General features: G+C 36.4%; 1 protein-coding gene across 1 annotated transcript in view; it reads left to right on the top strand.

The window, feature by feature from the left end:
* Positions 1 to 18,846, top strand: part of PDIA6 (protein disulfide isomerase family A member 6) — a 58,800-nt gene that overhangs the window by 32,757 nt on the left and 7,197 nt on the right. Inside the window, exons 6-8 of the mRNA XM_068107716.2 lie at positions 14,502 to 14,608; positions 14,917 to 15,031; positions 15,242 to 15,385. Coding sequence (XP_067963817.2) covers positions 14,502 to 14,608; positions 14,917 to 15,031; positions 15,242 to 15,385 — 366 coding nt within the window. The remainder of the gene's footprint in view (positions 1 to 14,501; positions 14,609 to 14,916; positions 15,032 to 15,241; positions 15,386 to 18,846) is intronic.

Below are 18,846 nucleotides of genomic sequence, written 5' to 3'. Positions count from 1 at the left end.
TGTAAGTGTGCTAAAATAGACCAGAGAAAACATTTATTGTCTTTATTTTTGATATTGATAACTGCTTTTCTATTTTTGATAACACTGGGTAAATCAATGTAAGAAGAAGCTTTTAGAGGATCTGATTTAAGAATATGAATGTCTATGTAAATAATTTTTCCTATATTGAATCCACTTCCTACGATTGAATTATCCACATCTTGCTCTTGTTTAATAAGTTCATCATAGACTCCTGATGTTTTAAAATCTTGATATGAAGATATAAAGTGTGGCTCAGTTCTCATGTATGGTGCATCTATAACTCCTTCATCCTTTGTCATTTCTAATTTTACTCCCATATAAAATTTAAGTGGTTTCATTTCCTTTAGTGTTTTTTCAATCAACGTTTGAACAGCAGGTTTAACTATTTCTACAGCATCAACTATAGACTCTGGTTCAGGAGGTTTGAAGTTAAAGACTCTTATTTTAATATGTCCTTTGAATGCTCCATCAGAGTTTTTAGTTGTGATAAAATTTGATAAATGTAGATTTGTTTTAAGATGTATTTTGAAGCCTTTCTTGAGGATATTTTTATTACATGTAGAACAGTGTTTTGTTTCAGGTGGAAGAGGGGAAAGTTTGTTTAAAATGTTGTATGTATGTTTTGCGGTGAGAATATGTTGTTTATAATATTTTACTTCCTTCTCGCAAGTATCACAATAAACCATATTTATAGCGTGAGAAAACGTGGTGTTTTATATATATCACTGTGCTTAAAATAAAACACTTTTGAGCTTTACAGCTCCGTTTTATATATATCGCTGTGCTTAAACTAAAACACTTTTTCACTCAGAATCATCTAAGTCATAACTATCACATGAATACTCAGAATCATACTCAGAGTCATCAATAAAGCTACTCTCATAACTATCATTTGAGCACAAACTATTAGTATCATAACTATCATCTGTGTTCAATGAAATACTATCATCACCATCGTCCGAGTTCAATGAAATACTATCATCACTATCGTCCGAGTTCAATGAAATAGTAAAATCTTCACTGCTGTAATGACTCATATTTAATTAGCAGAAAAAACCTTTCCATCTATACCAATATACTTTCTTTCATTAACGGATTCAATCTCTACATTTTTAATATCAAAAGTTATCTTTAAATAATCTCTAACTATCATAGAACGAAATGACATTTCACCAGAAATATTAACATCATTCATTTTACTTAGATCTACACCCTTTGGATTATTAAAGAAAATACAAATGTCTCCTCTAGAATTATTAATGGTCTTATCATTCTTTTTCAAAGTATCGTGGTCAATCACTTTTTCAAGCTTTGAATAAATTGCCAGGAGTAGAGGAGAAACTTTTGTTAGATTTACTTTAATGGATGTCTTTCCAGGTATAGTTAGAGCTCTTCCTTTAAATGAAATAGAGGGGCTCATGTTATTTTCCATAACTGGTTTTACCCAAAAATTTCCATATTTATCTTTGTTCAATTTAACATCTTTGACATATTTTTCTATATCTTCCACCGAAGTAGAGATTGATTGAAATTTGTCTTTTGTGCTTTGAAACATTGTATTTATTAATGAATAAACTTGCGTTTAGTTTAAGTAAAAATTTACTATATAAATATGATAAGTTCTGAAGGATATTTAGAATTTCCAGACTCTCCATATGATAAATTAGAGAATTGTCCAGCTTGTGATAGAATAGGGCTTAATAATGAGGGTTCATATAAACAATGTTTATTCTGTGATTATATTCTAATTAATGATAATAAGAAATATAAAAAAACATATAACTCTTTTAAATTAGAACCAAAAATGAATTACTTTACAAGATTAATAAGAGAGATGAATGTTAAGCATTATGGTGATAATACACCATTTCTTACAAGGAAAGAGACTCTTTGTATTGAGGAAATGTATAAGGGTTTAATGATATTTATTATTCAAAATAATTTTAATGGAAATGTTAATACAAGATACTATATAAATAAAATAATGAATTATTTTGAAATTAAACCCGAACTCAGGATAAAATATAGAGTTTCTAAAATAGCTCAAAAAAAGTTAGATGACTTGTTTTCCAAATATATAAATGAATGATTTTTTACCCGTTTGGGAAAATAAGATAAAGTTTAATAACCATAAAAACATTCCAAATTCATTGAGATGTCTAATAGTTGGTTCAAGCGGATGTGGGAAAACCTGTTTACTTTTAAAGATGCTCCTTGGTCCTAATTTTTTAGATTATGATAATTTAATAATTTTTACAAAGTCAAGTTTTCAACCCGAGTATCAACTACTCTCACAGGGTTTTAATGCAGGTCTTAAAAAGGAAGACATTATCGGTTTATTTAAACTTCAAAACAAACTGAATGATTATAATATTGAAGATATAATACAATTATTTTGTGATACACAGAAATCAAAATCGAAACCCATAACTTGTATTCTCAGTGATAATACGGATGATATACCTTCACCTCAAGATTTAGATAAATCAAAAAAGAACCTCGTCATCTTTGATGATTGTGTTAATGAGAGAAACCAAACAGTAATGGATAGCTACTATACAAGAGGGAGACATTCTTCTTGTAATTGTATATATCTTAGTCAATCATATTTTCAACTCCCTCGACGCTCAATAAGAAACAATGCCAATACTTTTATTTTATTTAAGTTAAATTCAATAGATGTAAATAATTTTTGGAGAGATAATTGCTCTACGTTATGTAGTAAAAAAGAATTTGAAAATTATATGAAACACACGATTGGAAAATATAAATATATTGTTGTGAAACAAGATGAGATACTAAATGATATTTTTCAATAAATAAATACAGAAAATGAATACCGAAGAAAGAGAAAGAAAGTTTAAGGAACATCAACAATTAGTTTCAAAAGTTGTTAAACAACAGGAAGAGATAAAGAAGAAACGGAGACAGAAACTAACTGGTGAAGAAGCCTTTGAAAGAAAACAAGAGAAATTCTTTAAACCACTTTTGAAAACTCAACACTCACCTACAGTTCCCACGGTAGAATTTACTCCGAAAAAACTTCAAATGCTCAAAGATTTTAGTCAGATAACAAAACAAGAACTTGGTGAATTAGAATATGATGACGAGGGATTATTTCGGAAACTTGAGCAGGTAAATCAACCCCCTAATTATGTTGTGGAAGCTCTTCAAAACAATGAATATTCGGCGGGTTCAAAAACCAGAGCAGGTCTCATTCCAACAGAAGAACCAGCAGTGTTTCATCTTGTGGAAGAAAAGGTATTGATATTTAATGATGAATTGATGTTCTTGAGTTCTACTCAACCAAATGTTAAATTAACTCCAAGATTAATGTTTCTTCTAACAAACCCCGGATTCAGCGGTTCAAAATATTTTGAGGAACCACTTGATATGGAAAGAGAGGAAGATAGGGTATATATTGAGTTGTTAAATGCACTTGATTATGGAGTTTCTGTTGCTGGTAAAAGTAAGAAGAATGAGAAGGAGAAACATATTATTGATGCTTTAAGTAAACTTGGTTCAGGTGTTAGTTTTCTTCCAAATGACCCATCACAATTAGTTAATAGGCTATTATTGTTGTTAGGTAGTAAGAAGGCTGGAAACAACAATTGTTTTAATGAATCCTCAGCCATTTTAGATCAGTTGATGAATATGAAAATAATTAATAAATGTCAATACAAAGATATTTTATTAGATATTAAATAAGATGAGAAGCACAATTCTTAGTTTTAATTTCACAACGAGCGATTACACAGCTTCATTCCCTTACCCACTACAACTTGACCCCCTTACCTCATATGAGGCATCTTTGTTGTCAATGGAAACTTACAATACCCTTTTTAATATCACAGAGAAAAACAACAAGTTTAGTTATAATCCAGGCACTGCCTACAAAACTATAACTGTTTCACCTGGAGCTTACGAGATTTCTCAAATATCTTCAGAAGTCTCTCGCCTTATGAAAGAAAAAGGTGATGAACCAAAAAATATTGTAATAGATATTCAAAAACACACTTCAAAATCAACTATTAAACTTAAAAATAATTATAAAGTTGATTTCACGATTGAAAATTCGTTTAGAGAGCTATTGGGTTTCTCTTCAAAAAAGATTGAAAATAACGGGACGTTTTACAGTGATAATGTTATCCAAATATCCTCCGGTATAAATTCAGTATTAATTCATTGTGATTTGATTGATGGTGCTTATAACGATGGAATAAGAACAAATACAATATTTTCATTCAGTGCATACTCAACCCCGATTGGTTATAAATTTAATATGGAACCAAAAAATCTTGTCTATTTACCTGTGTCAGGAAAAACCATATACAGAGTAAATTTTAGGATAACCGACCAAGATAATCGTATGATATCCTTTAATGATGAAATTATATCCATCAGAATTCACCTACGTGAAGTTTTTCAATAAATAAATAATGGTTATTGTGAGAAAACACGAGTTGGGAAAATATAAAATAATTACAGGGGAGGGCATGTTCCTTTCACCAGACTATACAAGGTATGTGGGTAGAGGATACTATAAACCTAAGAGACAACGAGGTGTAGGTCATCAATTTCGAAATAAAGGAGATGGGATAATTGATACTCTAATGGGTATTGGTTCAACCATCCTTAAACATAAAGACCTAATTGGTTCAACTGCTTCTGCCGTGGGCTCCGTTGCGGGTGCTATAAAGAGTATAAAAGATGCTCAAAAGGAGTCTCATAAATTACAAGCAATCAAAGAAATAAAAAAAGGTAAAACTCAACTATCTTCACAAGAACGACAAAAAATCATTAAAATACTTGGGTCAGGGTTTCAACAATTTTAATGCTATATAAATACAAGTATGGAAGCGATTGATAGTATCTATGATTTGGATGATACGATTATCATTTCAAACTCCACTAAAAAGGAAGACTATTTTAAGGTAAATGCTATAACAGGAACAGACTGGAATTCAAACGGAACAAAAAGTTTTGAAATAAATAATCAACAAACTTACTTGAATATAGCTGATAGTTTCTTGCTGTGTAAATTTAAATTCACTAAGGCTGCGAATAATACTAATGCTACACTCGTAAATGATTTCTTCTGGAAAATGTTTGACAGTGTCCGCCTGTATATTGGAACACAAGAGGTTGAAGCGGTTGATTATGTCTCTGCTACATCTGAAATGATGAAATTTACACTATATTCGTTTAGTGATAGAATGGGTAAGGGAGCTGTTGAAGGTTTTATTCCTGATATGTCAACGGGTACAAACGCAGACCCTGGTTATAGTCAAAGGAAGTCAATGTATAATGATGAAACAAAAGCAGTGAATAGTTTTACCGTAGCAGTACCTCTTAAAGGTATATTTGGATTTTGCGATTATGATAAAGTTTTGTATGGTCTTAAAATTAGATTTCAACTACAAAGGAATGATAATGTAAATAGGTTGCTTTTTGGGGATGAAAATGCTTTTGGAGACAACAATAAATTTGTTATTAATGATTTGTGTTGGTATATCAGTGAATATACTCCTAATCTTAAAACGGAAGAGATGTTAAATAGAAGACTTAACTCAAAGAAACCGCTAAATGTATCATACCTTAAAAGAAGATGTCAACACGTTAAACTGGAACACACTACCTACACTTGGAATTTGGGTGTTCTTCAAGGAAAGCCACGATACCTCTGGCTCATTTTTAAAAAACCAGATGGAGAGGACGGTACTAATAAGAATAATGCGCTGAGTGATAATGCTAAGGTGAAACAACTTCGGGTTTCTCTTGATGGCACATTTTATCCGCGAGATAGATTGGAAATTGATTGGGAAAAAAATGATTATGCGGAAGCCTACAAGTCCTACCAAAAGGTGTGTGAAAGTAATGGTAATAATGATCCTATTTTGGATATGGTTGCATTTAAAGGTTTATATACAATCTACGCAATTGACCTGAGTTCTCAAAAGGAAACTATAAAGTCTAATCGAGTGGATACTTCTCTATACATTGAAAGAGGGGAGAATGAAGAAGTTGATGCTTATTGTTTGCTTTTGGAGGAAACAGAATTACAGATTAATACAGATAATGGTGTTATGATTAATATCACATAGGTTTTTTCTCATAAATAAATGGTTGGGGTATATGTTAATCAAATCAATCTTAATAAATTAACATCTTGTATTCAAAATCAAAAGCCTTGTATTATTAATGTTAATACAATTCAAAGAAAAGGAGCTGTAAGAATTGATGTTTTACTCACACACACACAAGTAAAAACACTAAATGATGTTGGATCACTTAAAATTAAAATGACGAAACCTATGTTAAAGAAATATTCAATAGACGAGTCAAGAGGAGGATTTCTCCCGTTTCTAATTCCTTTATTTGCTGGTTTAAGTGCGGCGGGAGCATTGACTGGTGGTATTTCAGCAGCGGTAAAAACTGCTAACGAAAGGAAGGCACAACTAAAAGCTCAAAAAGAATTGGAAAGACATAACAAGGAGTTGGAGAAACAAATTAGTGGAAGTGGTGTAATTGTAGATTTTGCTCAAAAACTTGAAAGTCTACCTGATAAAGCTAGATTGTTGGTTGGTGATATGCTTTCCTCTATCGCTCAAGCGGGTGTTAAACTAACTAAACGGGGTAATGGATTGTATCTTTCTCATAAATAAATGGATAAATGGTTTAAACAATTTGGAAAGAATACAACGTCAAATATAGAACTAGCCAAGTATTGTAAAACACTAAAAATTGATAATGTGGTAATCTGTATGAGAGATGAATTAATACATATAAATAAGAATACAAAGAATATTATTATGAATTTAGACACACAGAATGGTTCTCATTGGGTTTGTATTCATAATAGTCAGGATAAATATTATTTTGATAGTTATGGTATGCCACCACCTGTTGAAGTAATACAATTCTTACAGAATGGTGTTTATCAAACATTTCAAGTTCAAGAAATTAATTCTAAATGTTGTGGTCAATTATGTTTATATGTATTATTTCAACTCAACAATAATGAAAAGTTTTATGATATCATTTTTAATCTAATATAAATGACTTATGTTGGAAAAGATGGTTCTATCTTTGGAAAATCCTCTCAGGATATTGATTTATCAAATTATTATACAAAGGCACAGGCTGAACGACAAAAATATAGTGTAAGTAAAAATATTAATATGAAGAATACTTATAAATTAATCAATTATCCAAACCCTACAGATGCGAATGACTTAATTAGATTAAGTGATTTATCACAATATATATTTTTAAAGAAAACAGCACGTTTTGTGAAAGAAGTAAAATTTACAACCACAACACCTGGTTATACTGACCATACACCTTTCCTCATTGAATTTAACTACCTGCTTACAATTGAATTTTATAAAGAAGGACATTTAGTTAATATGCGAATTAATAAATGGGGGTATGATATGCCTGATTTAGGGTATAATTGGTCTTTTTCAATAAACATAGAAGACCTACATGATTTAAATCAGTCTCGTAAAGAAGAATATTATCCACTTGGTGAAGATAAGGATTTATGTGGAAGTACAATTAGTAAACAACAAATACGTGATTTTAAGAAAATAAAAATATATGATAGTATAGCGATGGTTCGCATGACAAAGAAGGAAGGTAATGAGATAAGGATAGAAAGCCGAGGAATACAAACCGATTTGGTAGTGGGAAGATGGGGTGGTATTACCTGTCATAATATTAATCTCACATATATTTCTGATACATAAATGGCAGGAAGAAGACTACAAGAGAATTATAATTTTTGTATTCAAGGATACCTACAAGAAAAGGGTGCTCGGTATTACATACCTTATGATTTGGAGCATATACATGGGAATTTTGTCATAAAAAACTGGCCTTATACTGATATTGTTAAACCCACAAATAGAGACTTGTTTAAAATATTAAATAAAAATGAACTTCTCAAAGTTATGAAATATAAAACTCTTTTAGAAATCGTCAACAAATCTTATTGGTATCCTATTATGAGAAAAATAATTATAGATACAAGAATATCTCAAAATCCAGATGAGTATATGTATAATATTCTTTGGGGTTCAAACTCAAGGGTAGCAAGGGATGAGGAAGGAGTTGAAGAAGAGAAGGAGGAAAGAGAGAAAAAGGAGAAGGAGGAAAGGGAGAGGGAGGAGAAGGAGGAGAGGGAGAAAAAGGAGGAGAAGGAGGAGAGGGAGAAAAAGGAGAAGGAGGAAAGGGAGAAAAGGGAGAAGGAGGAAAGAGAGAAAAAGGAGAAGGAGGAAAGGGAGAGGGAGAAAATGGAGGAGGAGGAGAGGGAGCAAAGAGAGAGGGAGGAAAAATATAAAAAGATGGAAATCACTGAGATTCATAAAAGATTGAGTGTATTAAAGCAAATAAATCAATCTCAACGCACCGAAGAGGAAATTAAAGAATTAACAACTCTTATGAAGATAATGGTTTCAAAAATAAGAACGTCAATGTCTTCAATTTCAGAGATTTAAACGAGAAAGTGGTGAAGAAGAAGAAGAAGAAGAAGGAAAAGATTATGTGATTGATGATGTTGGTGTCATTGACTTTAGTTAGTTTTTATTTGTAAATAAATGGAGGAGAGAGTGAAGGCATTCCTTAGGATTCTTTATGTTTTAAAAATAAAGATTGAAATGTATATGTTGAAAACCAAAAAGGTTTTGATACTCTGTCGGAATTTTTCTGATAAATAAATATGAGTTATTGTCTCAAATGTAAAAAGAAAACTAAATCTAAAAATATCTCTTATGTTAAAGCTAAAAATAATAGAGTTTATCAAAAAGGAATATGTCAAGTATGTGGCTCTAAAAAGTGCCAATTCATCTCTCCTAAAAGAGGAGGAGACATACAAAAGTTTCTGTCAGGAAGTAAATTTACAACAACTGGAATTCCAGGGGAATTACACCTTCCAGGGTATTCTTTCTGTGGTCCAGGAACAAACTTGGATAAAAGATTAGATGAGGCTGACAATCCTAAACCTTGGTCTAAACCTACAAATAGGGTTGACGAAGTGTGTATGAAGCATGATATTGCTTATGGGAAAACCACTACGTTGACTGAAAAACATAAAGCCGACAGCGAAATGTTGTATAATTTGTCTTTGATACAAAATCCAACGTTGAGAGAGAAAGTTGATAGGTTTATTGTGAGAAATTTGATAAATGCTAAATTGAAACTTGGTCTTGGTTATTCCTCAAAAAACTATTAGGCTCTAATGATGCCATCAAGACTGAGGAGCTTTTGGCTGAAGAATTACACAAACCTATAATCACAAAGTTTAAAAGAAGGAAGGTTTATTCTAAATACACTGACCACATATGGTCCGCTGATTTAATTGAATTGAATAATGACAGGGGATACAGGTATGCTTTAACCGTTATTGATTTGAGGAGTAGATTTGCCTGGGTTGTCCCTTTAAAAAATAAAAGGGGTGATACTTTAATGTTAGCCTTTAAGCTAATATTTGATCGGGATAAAAGGAAACCAAAGAAGTTATGGACTGATGAGGGAACAGAGTTCTATAACAAAATATTCATGAAATTTCTTAAGGGGAAGGGTATTAAATTATACAGCACCTTTAATGAAGGAAAGGCAGTTGTTATTGAGCGTTTTAATCGTACTTTAAAAGAGAAATTATATAAAAAATTCACACAACTCGGTTCTCAAAAATGGGTGTATTTAATTCAGGATATTGTAGATAATTACAATAATACAGTTCATTCATCAACACAATCAAAACCATCAGAAACATTTACAAAATTAGAATATGAAAAGGAGATTAATTTGAGAAAGCCCAAGTTTAAAGTTGGTGATATTGTAAGAATATACAAATGGAAAAGTCATTTTGAGAAAGGTTATACACAAAAATGGACTCGTGAATTATTTAAAATCATTGATGTAATGGATACAGTCCCTTGGACCTACAAATTATATGATTTAAATGGAGAAGAAATCTTGGGTTCATTTTACTCACAAGAATTACAAAAAACACAAGTAAGCAGATAATACCCTTGAAAATAATAAATAAATAAATAAAATGTAATGGGGATACGTTTTTAAATCTGTGAACCCCAAACACAGAATCCCACAACTTTTTAGTTGGGGCTTAACTTTTGTGTGTGTATAATGGGGATACGTTTTTAAATCTGTGAACCCCAAACACAGAATCCCACAACTTTTTAGTTGGGGCTTAACTTTTGTGTGTGTATAATGGGGATACGTTTTTAAATCTGTGAACCCCAAACACAGAATCCCACAACTTTTTAGTTGGGGCTTAACTTTTGTGTGTGTGTGTATGTGCGAGTGAGTCATAATAATATACAAACCCTAACCCAACCCAAGCCCTAACCCAACCCCATCCCTAACCCAAACCCATCCCTAACCCAACCCATCCCTAACCCAACCCCATCCCTAACCCAACCCCATCCCTAACCCAACCCCATCCCTAACCCAACCCCATCCCTAACCCAACCCCATCCCTAACCCAACCCCAACCCTAACCCAACCCCATCCCTAACCCAACCCCATCCCTAACCCAACCCATCCCTAACCCTCACATTCAAAATCCCAACCCTAACCCAATCCCATCCCTAACCCAACCCCAACCCTAACCCTCACATTCAAAATCCCAACCCTAACCCAACCCATCCCTAACCCAACCCCATCCCTAACCCAACCCCATCCCTAACCCAACCCCAACCCTAACCCTCACATTCAAAATCCCAACCCTAACCCAACCCCATCCCTAACCCTCACATTCAAAATCCCACCCAAACCCTAACATAATCTTTCTTTTCTTCTTTTTTAAATACGTATTTCTTTTTTTTTTTTTCCTCTTCCTCCAATTCTGTCTTTCAAGGCTTTTAAGTTTGAAGAAGTAGAAATGGGAAGAAAGAATTTTCCAGCATTTTCTTCCTCGAACTTTCTTGATATTGCTTAAATCAAGCGTCATTAAATAAAGAACATTGTTCATTGCTTTAGAATCCAAAGAGTCTCCAAGAGGAACCCCACAGGTAGAGTCTCCAAAATAAAACCAACTTTCCAAGTTCCCAAGGTATAACCACATTCCTGTTGAGCCTCCAAGATAGGTATCACATTCCGAGTCATCAAAACAAAACCCCCATTCCGAGTCTCCAAAACGAAACCAGTTTTCAAAGTCTCCAAGGTAAAACTCTTTTCCTAATTTTATGAAATTTAGTGAGTCTCCAAGGTAGGCTCCACAGTTAGAACCATCTAGGCAGACCTCATAATTAGTTTTTCCCAAATTTAGTGAGTCTCCAAGGTAGGCTCCACAGTTAGAACCATCTAGGCAAACCTCATAATTTGTTTTTCCCAAATTTAGTGAGTCTCCAAGGTAGGCTCCACAGTTAGAACCATCTAGGCAGACCTCATAATTTGTTTTTCCCAAATTTAGTGAGTCTCCAAGGTAGGCTCCACAGTTAGAACCATCTAGGCAGACCTCATAATTTGTTTTTCCCAAATTTAGTGAGTCTCCAAGGTAGGCTCCACAGTTAGAACCATCTAGGCAGACCTCATAATTTCTTTTTCCCAAATTTAGTGAGTCTCCAAGGTAGGCTCCACAGTTAGAACCATCTAGGCAGACCTCATAATTTGTTTTTCCCAAATTTAGTGAGTCTCCAAGGTAGGCTCCACAGTTAGAACCATCTAGGCAGACCTCATAATTTGTTTTTCCCAAATTTAGTGAGTCTCCAAGGTAGGCTCCACAGTTAGAACCATCTAGGCAGACCTCATAATTTGTTTTTCCCAAATTTAGTGAGTCTCCAAGGTAGGCTCCACAGTTAGAACCATCTAGGCAGACCTCATAATTTGTTTTTCCCAAATTCAGTGAGTCTCCAAGGTAGGCTCCACAGTTAGAACCATCTAGGCAGACCTCATAATTTCTTTTTCCCAAATTTAGTGAGTCTCCAAGGTAGGCTCCACAGTTAGAACCATCTAGGCAGACCTCATAATTTGTTTTTCCCAAATTTAGTGAGTCTCCAAGGTAGGCTCCACAGTTAGAACCATCTAGGCAGACCTCATAATTTGTTTTTCCCAAATTTAGTGAGTCTCCAAGGTAGGCTCCACAGTTAGAACCATCTAGGCAGACCTCATAATTTGTTTTTCCCAAATTTAGTGAGTCTCCAAGGTAGGCTCCACAGTTAGAACCATCTAGGCAGACCTCATAATTTGTTTTTCCCAAATTCAGTGAGTCTCCAAGGTAGGCTCCACAGTTAGAACCATCTAGGCAAACCTCATAATTTGTTTTTCCCAAATTTAGTGAGTCTCCAAGGTAGGCTCCACAGTTAGAACCATCTAGGCAGACCTCATAATTTGTTTTTCCCAAATTTAGTGAGTCTCCAAGGTATAACTCTTTGGCTGGGTCATCAAGGTAGAACTCGTTCAGTGGGTTTTGTTTTGATAACTCACAATAAGTATCATCATGGTAGAACTCTTTTTCAGGATTTTGTGGATCTCCAAGGTATAACTCTTTGGCTGGGTCATCAAGGTAGAACTCGTTCTGTGGGTTTTGTTTTGATAACTCACAATAAGTATCATCATGGTAGAACTCTTTTTCAGGATTTTGTGGATCTCCAAGGTATAACTCTTTGGCTGGGTCATCAAGGTAGAACTCGTTCTGTGGGTCTTGGTTGTTCAAAAGATCTTCAAACAAAAAAATAACTTTATCCCAAGTTGTGTTAAAAGTAGAATTTTCATTTCGTAGCTCAGATACAATTTCCTCCATCGACAAGAGGTTCGAGTCCAGTTCATCAATCTGAAGGTTGAGCGCTACACAGGTAGTAGGACTCCAAGGAATAGCAAAGTTATCCCATTCCATTTCGGCATAGGAGTCCATTCTCAAGTGAAGCAGAAAGCGTGTTTGAAAAAGCCTGTGTGGTCGGTGCCTTTTATAAGAAGGGCTGGGTGTGTGTCATTTCCTGTGGAAATTCCCTGGGCGTGTCTTAACTGGAAATGATGTGATGGAAATTCCCTGAAAATGATGTTATGTATTACCTGGAAATGATACAATGCTGAAGAGTTTATAAAGTGGGTGGGACTTAGCAAAAGTGGGAGGAGCTTAGCAAAAGTGGGCGGGGCTTAGTAAAAAGTGGGCGTGGCTTAACAAAAAGTGGGCGGGGCTTAGTAAAATGGGCGTGGTTTACCAAAAGTGGGCGGGGCTTACCAAAAAATGGTATGTGGCACTGGAGGCGCTCAAACAAGAACATTGAGGGAGGTTTACCATTTTATCTTAGCTCAGTTAAAATATCTTAATAAAGAACCAAACTCAAACATATTTTTTGTTAATATATTAGATGGTGAAGAGAGTTGTAGGAGAATTAAATTATTTCCCACGCATAAACAAATATTTGTAGGGTCGTTGTTTGAGTGGGTTATATTCACCAGATGATATTAAGAGTAAAAGGTTAAAAGGTCCATGAGGTCAGAAGGATCACAGGTGTTTAAGTGGTCTAATGAATAAGGATAACATGTCAAAAGGTTAGAAGGTTCGTAAAGAACAGGGTGAGAGAAATATAGGTGTTTAGGGGCAATGAGGGAGGGAAAGAATTAATATGGAAGTGAATGGGTCAAAGATTAATCTGCCAGATGATATGTAGAAGAAGGATGATAGGTCTATAAGAGAAAACAAATATTTGTAGTGTTTGAGTGGTCTAATGAACAACATTAAGGATAGGTACTACAGACAAAAGGTTCATAAAGATGAGGGTGGGAGAAATAGAGGTGTTTATGATTTTTGAAAAAGACAAGGGGGTAAATGACATTAGATAGGGATTTCCCATGTTAAACGGAGGTGTCCCAGAAGCAACATTATTACACTACTTCTGACCTTGAGTGATGCCATACTGCCGAGCAATAGCACGCTGTTTCATGCCGTAATTTCGTAAAGCCACCACTCCATGACAAACAGCATTGTCGAGTTGACGGACCATCTCCAGAGGAAGCGGCAATAACTTTTGGAGACTTGCAGCAGTTGTTTTCCACTAATACAGAACGCAACAACCCTTGTATACCCGACTGTGAAGCCAATCATCAAATGCACCTGTCCGTACATTTTGCCATGCCACCTGTGATATAATCCTGTTGTTGACTTCTTGCTGCGACAGACAATCAGTGACATGGTTCTTTTAACAAATAAATCACCAAAGTGTAAAAGAAACTCACCAGATTGATATACTGAATTAAGAAAGTAAACCCAAGTCAAGAAACAAAAAAAATTCCATATTAAATGCCAAGTCTGTGTGTGTGTGTATATATATATATATATATCTATCTCAATATCTTTGTCCTGCATATGATGTATGCATGAACTCTAAAACGAGCCTTGGACATTACAGTAAAAGAAGGATGTTTTTCCCATGGTGGATTAGTTTGATTGTAATTATGTGAAAACTGCTTGCTCTTGACTGAATGCAAAAAAAATTGAATGCGATTCACAGGGAGCCGTGGTCGAGCTGACCGACGACAATTTTGACAAGACTGTTTTCGATGGCGAGACAACATGGCTGGTGGAATTCTTTGCTCCATGGTGTGGGCACTGCAAGAGGTGTGTTTTCAGATTGAAACTGGGTGATGAGAGTAGGTTTGTGCGTTTGGTGGTGTCCGAGCACACAGCTCCTGATCCTGGGAATCTCGGTGGTCAAATGTCATGTATAGTTTGGTCTATTTAATCCTAATGTCCTTATAATTAATGTAATTATGTACATTGATGTCTACTAATGTCCTCATCCTGCATATGATCAAGTGGAACACTTGTGTAGATTTGGGTTTTGGCAGAGAAAGTATTGAGATAGGCATTTGTGAATGTTTAATTGTATCTTTGTTGGAGTGATGTTGCAATTATTGTTTGACCAGATTGGAGCCTGAGTGGGCGGCTGCAGCCGCGGTTGTGAAGGAGCAGACACAGGGCAAAGTGAAGCTTGCGAGCGTAGATGCTACGGTTCATCGGATGGTCACTAGTCGTTATGAAGTATGTGGTTGAGGTGGAGTTGTAACTTTATCTCATTACACCTGTTGAAGCCCATTCATATAATTAGCCTGATGTCTAAGGAAAGAGTAAAATTATATTGCTAATCCCATAGGATGTCCTTTAAGCAGGATTGCAGTGTGATTACCTCTTTGAAATTGTAAAATCTGCACCAACACTTTTTGTGTAATATTTTTGCCTCCTTGCTTTCAGATTCGTGGATTCCCCACGATCAAGATCTTTCAAAAGGGTGAGCGTGAGCCAACTAACTATGAAGGGGGACGGAGCAAAGATGACATAGTTTCCTATGCTGTGGATTTGCACAGTGAAAATGTTCTTCCACCTGAAGTGCTGGAGGTGAATCTCTTTTTGCAATCATGGCAAAAGACATTTCAATCAATCGATTAAGTTCCTCATTTTTTTATTGCTTTTTAGAAGCAAATTCTCAGTGGTCTGCAAAGAGGGGAGAGGGAGAATTGAGGGAGAATTGAGGGAGAGGGAGAACAGGAGGGAGAATTGCTTTTCAATCCATGTCCCCCACCAAGTTTCAGTTCAACATGTTAAAGGGTTAGGGGGAAAAGTCTGGAAAATTTCGCAAGAGTAAACACATCCCTTTATTTGGGTGATGTTTCATGCTGCGTTCGGTTCCGAAAATAAAAAAAAATAACCCAATGTACATACATGAAGCAAAAACATGTGTACCTGGGATCTTTGCAATTGCACTGGGCCATGAATTAACACAGGCCTGTTGATCTGTGCCTCTTCATTTGGCAATGGGTGTGGGGTCAGGCTAGATGTCCAGCCAATGGGTGTAACGCAGTGTGGTGGGAGTCGGGGCAGTTGAAAACAGACCCATGTGTAATATGTGACATTCTAAGTTCAAAAAGGTCATAACTCCGTGAACAATTGGCGATTCGCCCCAAAACTCGAAATTCTACTGTAACTTATCATTATAAAGCCAAGTACCAAGTTTCATTTGAATATGTTAAATGGTATGGAAGAAAAGTGCAGAAAACCACAGGTGAGGTGGATGGACAGACGAACAGACACACTGAGAGCAAACCTATACTCCCCTATGGGTAGAGGACCAATGAACTGCGAAATGAAATGTCAACTGTAAAATTATGGGATTTTAGAATAAGTTAAAAAGGCTACTGTAATTTTTCCATTATAAACCGCCATTAGAGAAGATGTACAAGTTGCAAGAGGATGGAGGATGGAGGGAGAAAGATTAATTATAAATTAGCTTTAATTAATTATATCTCAAAAATACCAAGGATACTAAAACAACAATGACGACATTCCTGTTTTTTTTTTTATCACATAACGTGCCAGATGTTTTTATCATACCAGTTTTTCTTAATCACGTGACATAAAAATATCATCCCAATTGCTATGCACAGAATGGAATCGTAAACATCGCTCAAAATAAAGATATAGTTTCAGGCATCTTTCGGATATTTTTTAAATCACGAGTGTCCAATTCTGTAGTGCGGTACGCAAACTAATCAAGATGGATGTGCCAGGCGGGCATCAGTTCAGAAGCAAGGTCCGGATAGGTAGTTTCAATGTGGGATGAGTGGAGGGGGGAGGAGTCAAGGTGGTGGAGATGATGTAGAGAAGGAGGTTGGAAGTGTTGCGTGTGCATGAGACCAGATGGAAAGGAGACAGGGTGAGAAGGTTGGTAGGAGGATACAAGCTGTTGCACACAAGGGAGGGTATGGAAGGAGTAATGGCATGGGAATAAATCAACAAGCTGGTGGTCAGAGTGGAAAGATGGGAGGGATGGATAGTTATGGCATGGGTTGTGACACATAGGCAAATGATGTGTTTTATGTCGGTTGATGGGCCAGAATCAGGATGGACTGTGGCAGAAGAGCAGGAATTTGGCGATGTACTGTAGAGGATGATGGGAATGGTTGAGCTGGAGGTAATGATGGGCATTGTGGTGGACATTAGCACGCATGTGGTAGTAGCAGAGCTGGTTGAAGAGGAATGCATTGGTAAATTTGGTTGGGGACAAAGAATAGAGGGTCAGGAGCTGGTGGCAAGAAATGGGATGGCCATAGCTGGCTCGTTTTTTCAGAAGCGGGGCAGCCAGGGACAGCCACAAAATTACTTGCAGGAGTGGACAGCATGGAACGGAACTATTTTTTGGAAGTTGGGAAGCGACAATTGTGGAGCATCATGGATTATAAGGCAGTGGCAGGAGAGCATGTCACCACCCAGCACAAGAGGATAGAGAAGATCAAGGATCCATGGTTGCTGCACACGTATGAGCAAAATAAGAAAGCAGCAAGGAGAGCTGTGGATAAGGCAAGGAATGGTATGGAAGAGGAGGTGTATAATAAGTTGTAAAAGCATGGTGGGAAGAAGATGATCTATAAATTGGCTCGTGACAGGGATGAGGATAGCAAGGCCATGAAGGGGGGAGGGTGATTAACGATGGTCGCAGGAGGTTAGTGACAGAGGGGCGCAGTATTGAAGGTCTGGGAAGGATAAAGAGCTGTTGACTCGGGAAGGAAGCACTACTGAGCAGAAGCACATAGTAAGCGGGAGCTAGTGAAGATCATGGAAGAGGAAGTGCAGACTGCATTGAAAAGGGTTAAAAGGGAAGAGTGCCAGGCATTGATGAGGTGTGTACAGAGATTATAGTTGCAGCGGGAGAAGTCAGAGTCAGGTGGACGAAGAGTTTGCTGGATGTATGTATGAGAGATGGATAATTTCCGGAGGAGTGGAGGACATGGTTGATTGTGCCGATTTATGGAAGGGGGATGGTCAAGATGCAGGGAAATACAGGGGCATTACACTCCTTCGTCATGTCATGAAGGTGCTGGAGAGGGTTCTGGATGGAAGGATAAGGAAGAGTGTAGAGAAGGCCATCAGAGAAGAGCAGCAGGGGTTTAGAAAGGGTAGGGGAGCGACAGATGGGATGTTCACGCTGAGACAGCTGGTGGAAATGAGGTTGGAGGTGCAAGGTAAAATGGCGTGGGGATTTGTTGATTTGGAGAAGGCTTATGACACTGTCTCGAGAGATGGTGATGGCGACACTGAGAGGGATGGGAGTGCCGGAAGCAGAGGTTAGGTTGGGGTGGGGGGGATGCACAAGGCAACGATGGGAAAAGTTTTGGTTGGTCCTGGGATGTCAGAGCAGTTCATTGTGAACATCGGTTTGAGGCAGGGAAGCGCTCTCGGCCCACTCCTGTTTATTACCCTGCGCTTGCGAGCGAAAAGCAGGGTAAAACGATCAGTTACGTGCGATCGTTTCTGCATTTAAAAAAATTATTTTCTCGGCAACCGTTGGTCCAATTGATACAACATTTTACCAAAGAAGCGCCTCAGCCTGTATTATTATTTTTTAATTCATAATTATGACATCATAGGTCGCATGGTATGGACGCCATCTTGGAAAACCATTCCACCTCTATCTCTGAAACTGCTCAATGGACAAAAATTGAAACATGGCTCAATGTCAAGTAATCCTCATGGGGAATAAGATATGTTAGTGATGTCATCGGTGCCTTCATTATGATGTCTTAATTCGCCAAGTAAAACGCTCATCCGATCAGAATGATTTTTTTTTTCTCTGCAACTGTTGGTCCGATGGACACAATTTTCACCATAAGTGTCTCCTCCCTTATAATTTTTTTAATGATAATTATGTCGTCATAGGTCACATGGTACAAGCGCCATCTTGTAAAAAATGAAAAGGTTGTACCTCTATATCTCCGAAACCGCCCCATGGAAAAAATTAAAACGTGGCTCATTGTAAAGAACTCTGCATGGGGAATAAGTGTTAACAATGATGTCATTGGTGC

The sequence above is a fragment of the Myxine glutinosa genome, chromosome 2 (assembly GCF_964187855.1).
Source record: "Myxine glutinosa chromosome 2, kmMyxGlut1.1, whole genome shotgun sequence".
Lineage (NCBI taxonomy): Eukaryota > Metazoa > Chordata > Myxini > Myxiniformes > Myxinidae > Myxine > Myxine glutinosa.
This window is presented reverse-complemented; position numbering and strand designations above follow the sequence as displayed.